Raw genomic sequence first — 12,477 nt, 5'->3', positions numbered from 1 at the left:
AAACAGGCTAGAAATAACAACGGGAGTGGGGGGACAATATACAAGGACTCCGTGACAAACACTGAAACAGACAGGGTATATATACACAAAACTAACAAGGTGATGGGAAACAGCTGAGTGCAATGAACTGATGAATGACCGACAGAATGCTGGGAATTGAAGTCAATCGTGAAAGACACCGTGAGAACGAGGACCTCTAGTGACAACCCAGGGAACACAAACCAGACACTATGACACTGGATTGAAAATTTCAATTGAAATATTGTGTGAAAAAACTTTAAATACAATAAATAAAATACAATATTTATAATTTAATAAGATATAGGGTAGTGTTGGGCGATACGCTCCATTTTCATATCGTCCTATCGTCAGCCTGTGAGATGGGCGATACACGATATTATCGTGAGGGGGGCGGGGCTTACTTATTTGGTTATTAACTTGATTATTTACTCATTAATTTGCTTGTTTTATTACTTTGTTTTATATACGAGAAACTTTTTCTATTTTGCCAGCAAAGGTGGAGTGTTTTTTAATAGGCTAAATCAGGTTATTTCCTGGCATAGTGAAGTAAAAAAATATCCTAATAATGTTTGTATCTGACTCCGTAAATTTCCTGCTAACATGTTGAAATACTCTGACACACATTATCCTCTCATGCCGTTACAGATGCAGCATTTTGACTGTAATTCTGCACGAGATGAGAACACGTTTTAATAATTGCTTGGGTCAAGAAAGAGTCTGAGTTTTCGATATATGTCCTCCTACCTCTCTGTCTGGATGCACTTCACATACGCGGACTTCAATAAGCCCAAAGAACGCGGGTTCATGCGTTTTAAATGCCTGAAGAAATCTGAATAAGGGGCACAAATCTAGCTGAGTCGATCGGTTTATACTTAAACTTATGACTTGACTCCGATAAAGGAAAACGGCTTAATGCGTTTACATGACCATATGCATTGTCAGTTTATTCAGCATTATCGGGTTAAGAAAAGTGCATGTAAACGCACTCATTAACTGAAAGTGAAAGCAGAAACGGACTGAGCTTTCAGCATCTGTCGCTGCATTAACGCTGCATTCTCTCAGAGACGACAATGGATATAACGGTGTAGCGACTATCTTAATTTACTGGCTTAATATTTCTCTTGTGAACCTACATTAATGACAGTGAAAAAATTAGAAGAATATTTCTCGTTAAACAAGTGTTTGATGCTGCTTTTGATTTTCACAGATGCCAGAGTTGTGCTGTGTTTGTGAACTAAAGACTGTTATTAGGCCTATATCATTTTAGTGATATTATTATTCATATTTAGTAATTGTATTTTTTTAGTTTTATTAGCGTCATTAAACATTTTGTTAATGTGTTATGGAAACAAAATACTGACGAACAACGATGCCGTTTTCATCTTGGCTCTGTATAAGAATGATGCGTCTGTTAAAACAAGCACTCTTGACAATTTGTGAATGGATCATCTTGCAATTCAATCTTGATGTGGGATGTGTTTTTTTTTTTTTGTCGGTTTTAAAAACATTTTCTTAGAGGAGTCCCCATACGCACGTGTCGGTGTTGTCACAAGTGTTAGGCAGTGATGTCGTTATGAATTTAGGCAAGACAAATTAATTGTAGTTCTTAATATTAATTTAATAACAATACTAGCTTTATAATAATAATACTTTAATACATTAATGGAAAAACAAGCCAATTATCGTATTGATATCGTCAAATGCATCTGCCATCAGCGATATCTCTGACTATCGTCGATACACGATACTATCGTCTATCGGCTCAACCCTAATATAGGGTCTACATTTGGACACATTGAGAGATTTATCCTTTTAGAATTTTGCCTTTGCATTCTCTTCAGGCTGGCTATCCGACACTATCCATATGAAAGACGGAACATTAACGGTATTAATTTTAAAATGATTTGGTAGCAGAGGGCCCTGTGATGAAGCTCCGCCCCCACTGTACTACGAGTCTAGCTCCGCCCCTGCCACAGAGGAAGTCATATACACACACATATACTAGAAAAAGACATCAATTAAGTAACTAATAACTGCTGCTAAGCAAAAGCAACATGAATTGATCTTACTTATTGTCTGCAACAATCTATATTCACGCTGTTATCCCTTACAAATATTATAACCTCAAATTGTTTTATTCTCTCAGATTTCTTAACATTGTTTCCCCACTGTGAGTTATTTGCCGCAGTTGGAGGCTCCTCCCCCCTGCTGAAGGCCTGTTAGAAACATTCATCCCTCCAAAGATCAAACCGAGAGGAAGAGAGGTGTGTGAAGTGCTGCCTCCTCAGCAAGCTCCCTCGCTGTGAACTTTGAAGGAGACTTTTCCCTAGCTGTTTTCACACACATCGAGCGGTTAAAAAAAACAAAAAACTAGAAAGTGTTTGCCTAAGATTTGACAGCAGTGCATGAGGAAGAGGAAGTTTTGAAGAGAGAATGGAGGAAAGAAAAGATTGAGAGAGGAGAGTAGCAAGGAGAATGAGAGAAACTCTTGTATTATATAACAGGTTTTTGATTTTCGCATTTTCTTCCCTTTTAATCACTGGAAACTGATTTAATTTCCTCAGCAAGCAGTTTTCAGTAACAAGCTAAAAGCTAATCTGAAGTATATTCAAAATAGTTTTCGTCAAGACCCCATGCAGCGATAATTCAAAGAAAATGTTTTCAAACAGCAAAAAAGACATTGTGCACTATTCAGAGCAGATTCTAATGAGGGAGAGGTTTTCTTTTTTAATGCACTGTGCTTGTGTCCAACACATGCGTAAAGGAGAGTGCAAATCACCTTCTAAAATGGCTTTCAACAGCTTTTAAACTATATCTTTTTGCAAATGAGAATGTCTCATGACATGATATGTGCTTGCTGTTCCGTTTCATGATCCTAATTGCTTTCTGTCGCAGCCATGCATATACTTGGCCTGAACTGGAAACTGAAGGATGTGGATAATCACGCCTTTGAGAATGGACAAGCCAAACCAGTGACGTTCCCGACCAACACTGTGACTGCAATTTCTGCAGATGGTAACATTTCAAGGCTGAAATCAATGACCTTATAATCACAGAGAACTGTCTTTTCACATCACTATGAGATATTTTAGATATACTTTATACATTTCATACATTGCAGTCAAGCAGCATATTAATTTGTAGAGAAGTGTTTTCTTTTCAATTTCTTTCTTGTTCTTAGTACAGTATAGTACCCATTTTTGTGTTAGAGTAAAATATTAAACATTAATTGTTAGATAAACAGTTACAAGTTGAGATGCAGTATAAAGTCAATTGAGACATACGAGCCCGTTCTCATCCTTTGGCGGCATATGTGACGCCATATGACAAAACGGCGAAATACTACGCACATGGCACCCTTTAGCGTGAATATAACACGCAAAACCAAGGCGTCATAAAGTTGACTGGCATACTTTAGCGTGAATATGAGATGCAGACCCTACCCCACACCTAAACCTACCCATCACAGTGCGTGTTATATTGACGATAAAGGGTGCCATGTGCGTAGTATTTCGCCATTTTGTCATATGGCGTCACATATGACGCCAAAGGATGAGAATGCGTTAGACATACAGTCAGTTGTGATAAATAAAGTCGCAAATGTGAGATAGTCATTGAGAAATAGTCACAATTGTAAGATATAGTCACATTGTGAGATTACAAGAAACAATGTTGCATCTGAGGGGTAGAAAGTCACATTGTGAGATATAAAGTCTCAATTACAAGAAACAATGTTGCATTTGAATAAAAGAAAGTCAAACTGTAAGATATGAAGTAACAATAAAAAAATAAAGATAGAGATAGAAAGCCACATTGTGAGATTTAAAATCACAATAAAAAGAAACCGTTGCATTTCTGAGATATAAAGTAACAATTACCAGAAACAATGTTGCATTTGAAAGATAGTAAGTCAAATTGTGAGATATACAGTCACAATTAAAAGAAACAATTTGCAACAGCGATACCTGTATTGTCACATTGATTCTTGTAATTGTGACTTCATATCTCTCACTTGCAACATTTTTCCTGTACTTTTGACTATATCACAATTGAAACATTTTTTCTTGTAATTGTGACTATATCTCACAATGCTGCAGTTGAGAGATATACAATCTCATTGTGAGATAAAGTCACAATTACAAGAAAGAAAGTTGCAGTTGAGGGATATAAAATCACATTGTGATATGTAAAGTCACAATTACAAGAAACAAAGTTGCATTTGAAAGATAGAAAGTCAAATATTGAGATATACAGTCACAATTATAGATTTGAAAATCATGATTTTCCCCATTATTGTTGAATCACGGAAGCCACAAGAGAGATCTCTTATTTATTATGTCTATACATGTCTCAGACATATGAGAGAAACAGGCATAGAAGAATAAGGTTACAGGCAAGGTGGTCTTTATCCCAGATTTCTCTGTTCCCCATTTCTCTATACCCTCACCCCATCATGCCAGCTGTAATAGTTTATCTGTGTTTCTCCTCCCTCACCCCCTCATGCTTCTATGTTCTCCATCCTCTCACCCCATCATGCCTTTATGTTTTTCTGAGTAAATACAGTAAGGATTGACAACTCCCTTGTAAGGTAGCAAAACATGTTGCTTATGTTTAAAATGGAATGTATACCTCATGCTTAAACATGGCACAATCCACTTTCCATATTAAGAAACTATCCCTCTGTGTATGCATTAGTGGTACATTTGCATCAGTTGAAAAACATTCCTTTCCTTGTAAAGAATATGCCAACTGTACACATTTGATGTATCATTATCAGTGGAACATGTTATATTGCACACATAGCTCTAAGCAAAATGTATAACTGTCCCAGCTCCCCTCTCTGTGTCTAAAATATGATCCTTAAACACATGTGTGCATGCAATCTATAGTATAACTCATGCATTTTAAACGTCATAAGATAATACAACAAATTATGAATACTAATAAAGAATAATAATACAGATACATAATATATTAAATAATTAAATTATATTAAAATATTTTAGTCTTCAGAGATATAAAGTCATATAAATCAACCACCAAGGACAGCTAACCACTTTGGTCTATTCTAGTATGCAACTGTAATTTTTTTTACAATCCAAGCAATTCCTGATGGATAAAATAAGTTAAAAAAGGTTGTGAATGTAAATATAGTGGTGGTATCTTTTGCTTGAGGAGTGACAATCTCCAAAGAATAGCACCCACTGTGCTGGGTTTGTCCTAATTACCATCTTTAGAAAGCACCAGTTTGAAGCGAACCAATAAAAGACTATTTCCTCACTCCGAATGCGAAGCTGCCATGTTATATTGTGTTCATTTAATTGACGAACTGCCTCTTTCTGAAGTATGATATAAAGATGTTTGCTTGTGTTGTATAAACTCTGTCAACTGTCTTCAATTGATAGCATTTGGAGAGTATGAAAGAGCATAGCAAATGCCTACTGCAAGTTTTAGAGTAATATTTGAAATTTAGAGACTCATCTGAAAAAAATAAATAAAACATTGACAAGCCCATTTATCTCTGAACATAAATATAAAAAATAAGTTTAACGTAAATTTTCTTTTGATTCTTAATTGTAACTAGTTCAGATGGGTCAATGATTGTCAAATTTGACCAGGCTAAACTTAAACATGAATCTTGACTGCATTAGAAAGGAATGGTAATTGACTGGGTTTGTTGTCATGAATCAACTTTGGGCAGACAAGAAAACAAATAATAATTAGAAAATGCTATACAAGTACCCAACACTAAAGTATCTTAATTGTATCTAACAACACATTTAAGTCTGATAAGTGAACTGTGAATAAACTTCAAATAATATAATAATATGAATGGAACAGTTTTCTGGACTTGTGGGTTCAGTATTATGTATGCTACAGTTCATGAAACATTTTGTATTATTTCTTCTTATTATTAATGTTTGGAACATTATTTTATATATTTTAATAATGATTCGTTTTCAGTATTATTTTAAGAAAAACATTCAAACAGAACAGCATTTTATTTTAAATAGAAACATTTTGTAACATAAAGGGCTTTTTGTCATTTTTGATCATTTTAATGTGTAGTAATGAGTAAAAAAACATCTGATTTTCATTACACTAGAGTAGATGTTAAAACTTCATGCTGATTTGTACTCGGCTTTCGCCAAGATAAGCACCAACTAAGACATAGCTTTACAGTAACCTATGCTTCTCCATCCATTTACGCTTCTTTCCAAATGGTGATTTGAATCTCCTTCTGTCTGGTGTTAATAGCTGCAGTGTATTTGCACACACTACGGCTCCAACCAAAGTGTGGCCCCCTCATGACAACCTTCTGGATTGAGCAGAGGAGGGGACATCTCTAGGGTCTTCAAGTGGGCACCTTTCATCCTCAGTGTTTCGTCGACTAGCCAACGACACCTCAAGAGGGCTCGACAGTGACTCTGGCGTCCCAGAGTCACCCCCCTCCGTCCCCCACTCAACTCAGCCCAGCTTGCAGACCTTTACATCCCTCCTGCTGCTGAGGCTGCTCCTTCTTCGTAGTTCACATGTGACCGAACCACAATCTCAGAACCTCTCCACAACCTCTCCTCACCATACGCGCCAACCCGTTTGACTAAGGCTGTCGAGCCCCACTGCGGACTTTAAAACGGTCAGTGGCAACGGTTCCGTATGACATACAACCGCAAAACACAATATCGGTCCAAACACCAATCCTGATTCACGCAAAATACACAGGAACGTAATAACTGTAATTACTATGCAAACTATACAAATAAACTCTTCAAATTTTCAAGAATTTTTCAAAACCGTAGCATGGCGGCCTGTACACAGCCAGCCAGCCTCTTTCCGTCTCAACCACAGCCAGTTGCTGCTCCTCTCTGCTGCTTCAGATAAGTGCTTTACTGTGCGACGCAACTCTTGGGCACTGAATCCGACGTCTCTGAGGAACTGGGTTGTGAAGTGTGCCACAAATCCTCAACAACCCACTTCCACTGGATAAACCCGGACTCTCCATCCTCGCTGTTCTGCTTCAGTGGCCAGCTGAGCATACCGCAGTTTCTTCCTCTCATATGCCTCATCTACAGCATCCTCCCATGGCACTCTTAACTCTATCAGTTGAACAATGCGTGCTGATCCAGACCACAAAACAATATCTGGTCGGAGGTTAGTGGTGGCAATCTCAGGTGGAAAAATAAGCCGTTGATCAAGATCAGCCAGCATTTTCCAGTCCCTAGCAGCTTCCAGTTGTCCTGAGCGAGAATCGGTTTTAACACCTTTTCTTGGTGGTTGCCTGACTGGGCGGAGGAATATTGTCTTCTGTGTGTAATGTTTTGCTAGAACAGGTGGCGACTTATTGGTCATGTTACGCTTGTCTTCCAATGCTAAAGCCAAACATCAGAGTACTTGGTCATGACCCCAAGTAAACCGACCTTTGCTATGAGCCTTAATGTGGCAGGTGATGAACACAAAGGACAAGAGGGATCCTCTCCTACCCAGAGGTTTAGGTTCTGTGGTGATGGGAGAACATCATATGTTGACCTGATAAGGAAACTGATCCTACTCTCTTCCATTGACCAAAGGTCTTGCCAGCCCATCTTGCGTTGTTCCACACTCTCCCATCTCATCCACTCTCCCTGCTTGGCCTGGGAAATGGCCTTTATACACCTCATCCTCTCCTCCTGCTTTTGCAACTCGTTGACTACGAGCTTCCTCCTTTGAGCTGGGTCTGCCTTGTGCCATTTAGGAGGAGCTAAACTGAGCCCAAAACCCCCTCTTCCATGCTGTATCTGCCCCACGATATCACCAATTTGCAATCAAAAAGGTCATTTTGCACCAAAAAGGTCAGCCTTTGCCTCTTCCACAGATTTCTTTGCTGACCACCTTCTACCAGTTTTTAACACAGGTGCTGCCTCCCTTACACATTTGTTGCGTGACTCTACTAAGGTAATTTCCAGTCTGACCTTGGCACACTTAAACTTCTCGGTTAAAGCAGAGACTGGCAGCTGCAATACTCCTTTACTATAAAGTCCCACTCTGCTGAGGCAGCGTGGAACTCCCAATAACTTCCTGATATATGAACTTATTAACGATTCCAGCTTATCCACTGTTGTCAAAGAAACCTCGTACAGTCAGTGGCCACAGCAACCTAGGCAGCAGAACAAACTGAAAGCACCAGAGTTTTAGTTTCCCTGGTAGAGCGCAGCTGTTTATGCTCTTCAACCCTTCCACTGCTTGTCGTCTAACTTCTCCCACTCGAACTGTGTCCTTTAGATCCCCATCATACCATCTCCCAAGACTCTTCACTGGCTTCTCAGAAACTGTTGGTATTGCCTCACCATTAATGAAGAATGTTTTATCTATCAACTTGGCTTTAATTATCGAGATGCTCCTTGATTTAGAGGGCTTAAATTGCATTTGTGCCCATTCAATGTTGTCGGTTAACTTACCCAATAACCGATTAGTGCAGGCTACTGTTGTAGTCATGGTTGTCATGTCATCCATGTATGCTCTGATTGGTGGTAGTCGCATCCCAGAAGCCAAGCGCTCTCCTCCTACTACCCATTTTGATGCCCTAATGATTACTTCCATTGCCATGGTAAAAGCCAGTGGAGAAATTGTGCATCCTGCAATTATTCCAACCTCTAAGCATTGCCCTGTAGTGCTGAATTCTGGAGTTGAGAAACTAAATTGCAAATCTCCAAAATAGGCTTTCACTAAATTTGTTATCGACATCGGTACCCTGAAAAATTCAAATGCTGCCCAAAGAAGCTCATGTGGCACTGAACCATATGCATTAGCCAAATCCAGGAATGTCACATGGAGCTCCTTCCTCTCCTTTTTAGCTGATTGAATTCGTTGCCAGATAACATTGATGTGTTCTAAGCATCCTAAGAACCCTGGAATGCCCGCTTTTTGAACTGAAGTGTCAATGATGCCATTCTTTAATAGGTAGGTTGACAATCTCTGAACAATAATGCTGAAGAAAATCTTACCTTCGACGTTTAATAGTGAAATAGGACGAAACTGACTGATGCTTGTAGCATCTTTTTCTTTAGGTATAAAGACTCCACCTGCTCGGCGCCATGCTCTAGGTACAACCTGCTTTTCCAATGCCACTTTTATCAATTTCCACAGAATTCGTAGAACTCCTGAAGCACTCTTGTTCACTCTGTACGGAACTCCATTAGGCCCTGGAGATGATGAAGCCCTTGCCTTTCTCACAGCCTGCTCTATCACTTTCCACTTAGGTGCACAGACCATTTGGTATTCTGGTGGATTGATAGGTGGGATGTCTGACGGAATTGACATAGGCTCATGCCTTTTTGCATCTGTATGCGTTTTCTCCAAATATCTCCTCCTTTCTCTAACTAACCCTTCAATTCTCTGCTGCCGTCTAGACATTCCAGGAGTAGTTTGTACCTTTTCCTTCCTTTTTTCCACACCAAACCTCTCACTTCCATATGCGTAAATGGTATCCCCAAATTTATCCAGCTTCTTTTCAACTGTACCAGTTAATCTTCCCAATGCAAAGCATAGATCTGTGTTTACCGTGTCTCATGCAGTTTTCTCACAATCTCTTGGCCATCTAACTCCAGGCCTATGCCCGTTGAGGTTCTTTTCTCTCTTTTGCTGGTTAATCTGACCGGGTTCACAAGTATCAATGTGTTCATCACTAACTGTGCAAACCCTCCTCTCCTCTATGACAGGGGTGCTGATATCCTGCGAACTGTGGTTTGCTTCCTGTCGCTGGATTTCATTCGACTGACTTGACTGACTTCGTAAGAAGTACTGATCAATGCGAGGCCCTTGTCCCTTCTCTCTCAAGCATTTCATTTTCCCTTGATGAATCTTCAAACCCCTGACCGTTGTCGCCTTGCTCCAGCCACAGACACAAGCTTGGAGTTCAATGACTTTGCTAACTGCAGAACCTGAACTAGTCTTTTGTGAATTACTCTCCATACTCATATCCGTTTGCATTCCAAAGTCGTTAACCATGTTGTCCAACATTGAGTCATCTTCCGCCCCCGCTCTCGCAGACTCTAGGGGTATTTTCCTCTTTAATTTCTCAGAATTAATTAATTTCTCTTCCTGAACCCAAACGTTTTAACGGTTGTGTAACTTTAATCTAAATATCATTTAAATTGCTGTATGAAGTACATTTTTAGTTATTGATGTGTTAATATTTCTTTTAATATGTGTCTGCTCGTAGGAAGGGTAGGAGTGATGCTGCAATATAACGCCACATTGGACACAGGGCAGGTGGAGTTGGGTCAGCAGGTAGCACATGCTGTTCCACCAGGTGTTTTCTGGAGGTCCAGACTTCTCATTCAACAACCCCACTTCCTCAAGTTTAATATTTCCATTCAGAAAAATGCCCTAATTGGAGTCTATGGAAGGAGGGGTCTTCCACCCTCACACACACAGGTAAAACAATATCAAAGTCTTCAAACTTAATCTTAATTAAGTCATAAGTGACTAAAATTAGTTATTTAATTCGTTATTTAAACAAAAAGACAAAGGATATATCTTTTATCTTCCAAAATGAATGAATTTGCTTGATTATTTTGCATTTATATAAGCCGTTGTCTGCAAAGTATTGACTGAATCGATTTAATATAAAACAAGAGATAAAGGAATCAGCCATCAAAGGTTTTCCACAAGATCCTACTTTAATCAAGACAAAACAAAACAAACTACTCCAACAAAAAGACATTTTCTCTCTGTCTCAGTGATTGGCTGGATGTTTAACACTCACAGCTGTCAATAAAAGCGGCATCTTTTGTGTGTGCTGAGGAAAACTGTCCAACTTATTGTAGATGTTCAATCAATGTGTCCCCAAAGCCATTCACAATAAACTAAAGCAAGCTTATTGAGTGCTGCTTCCAATTTGCCATGTGTCTCCTTATTGCTTTTTGTAGCTGACCAGTAGGAAATCAATTGGAGAAACTTTAATTTAGAGTCTTGAGTTAGTTGGGCTATCTTTTTATTTTAATGTTCTTTTTGAAGTACTGGAAGTTCTGGTGGATAATACACTCTGTGGTGCCAAATAAAAAAATTAAAAAAAAGCTTAAATGCCTTAATGTCTGGACATTAAATTTGCCTTTTTACTTTGTTGTAATGCTTTTGGCAACTGCTGAATTATAGTCATCAAATGTAATTGTTTGTTTCAGTATGACTTTGTGGAGCTTCTGGATGGCAGTAGGCTCATCTCACCAGAGCGAGTTCCGTTTGATCCGGAGCTCAGGGATCGACTGGAGATTCTGGTCAGCGTTCAGCAGGCGGGCTTTATTCAGTACCTGCACACCGGTGTGTGGCACCTGGCCTTTTACAATGATGGGCGCACTGTAGAACCTGTTTCATACAACACAATAGTTCTAGGTGAGCTAGCATTTGTAATATAACTGTGTAACATCATGTGATTGAGTACATACACGTCTTTGTTTATGCGCTTCAGAGAGTGGCTTGTTATTTTGTTTCCTGCTTTTTTCTGTATCCAAAGCTGAAAATGTAATTTCATACCTAACATTATGTAATGTGATGCTTGACAGAGCAATTGGGCCACTGTAACAAGCTTTTATTGGTGCCTTCAAATGGCCTTTTTTTATATTTCTGTCTTGCACCCAAGTGCCTGAGATAGTGCAGCAGTGATAATGAGGCGTGCAGAAGCATGCCCTGAGTTGTTGGCTAATCAATAAGTTTGATTCTGCTGCTATCTCTTTCTGTCAGGCCAGGGAATATGGAGGCCAACAGACTAAATCTCTAAGCCTTGAGCTGCTGAGTTGTTTGTTTTTATTTTCAAATATGAATTTATGTTGTATGTTATGCGGTCATGAGGATGATCTGCTTTTATTTACAGCAAAGGAAAGTACTTGCCTTTTCAATTATTTATACATTTATTTATTAAGTGGGAATTCAGTAGGCAACTTCCAAAGAGACTCTTTGTAATTCTTAAAGACACTCTAGTAGTGTTTTTACCACAATTACGTTGTACTGTGTCTTTTTATACCACAAATACAATTGCAGTGTAAAAATGCAGTTAATTTGCCACAGATAAATTGCAATTTTATTATCTGGTCTTCTTTGTGCAGAGTCGGTGATGGAATGCCCACACAATTGCTATGGCAATGGAGAATGTGTCTCAGGCACATGTAATTGCTTCCCAGGATTCCTTGGACCATATTGCTCGAGAGGTGTGTGTGTGGTGTTGTAATGATAGTTTTGGCTATGAGGATGAATGTCATAAAACCTGACAAAAGAACATGTTGGGGTCATATTTAACCACAAAATAGAAAGAAAGAAAAAAACATTTTGCTTTAATATACATTTTCTTTTGGGACCCATACATTTTTTGTCTTCATGACAATTAAGCCCTCTATTTGTCATTGCTGAGAAAAAGGTCTCATTTGATGTCACATTTAATCAAATTTAGAAAACCTTTTTAAAAAAAGGAGATTTGGAGATGCTTAT

At 38.8% G+C, this 12,477-nt stretch overlaps 1 protein-coding gene across 2 annotated transcripts in view; it reads left to right on the top strand.

Moving 5' to 3' along the window:
* The window catches only part of LOC143756994 (teneurin-3), a 171,627-nt gene that overhangs the window by 109,502 nt on the left and 49,648 nt on the right, over positions 1 to 12,477 (top strand). For both annotated transcript variants that reach the window (XM_077247935.1, XM_077247934.1), the window contains exons 6-9: positions 2,917 to 3,036; positions 10,220 to 10,434; positions 11,181 to 11,388; positions 12,099 to 12,200. In XM_077247935.1, coding sequence (XP_077104050.1) covers positions 2,917 to 3,036; positions 10,220 to 10,434; positions 11,181 to 11,388; positions 12,099 to 12,200 — 645 coding nt within the window. The remainder of the gene's footprint in view (positions 1 to 2,916; positions 3,037 to 10,219; positions 10,435 to 11,180; positions 11,389 to 12,098; positions 12,201 to 12,477) is intronic.

Source organism: Siphateles boraxobius, unplaced genomic scaffold (assembly GCF_051911475.1).
Source record: "Siphateles boraxobius isolate OS27281-9 unplaced genomic scaffold, OSU_SipBor_1 3, whole genome shotgun sequence".
NCBI lineage: Eukaryota > Metazoa > Chordata > Actinopteri > Cypriniformes > Leuciscidae > Siphateles > Siphateles boraxobius.
Note: the sequence above shows the minus strand (reverse complement) of the source record. Positions and strands in the feature narration are given on the sequence as shown.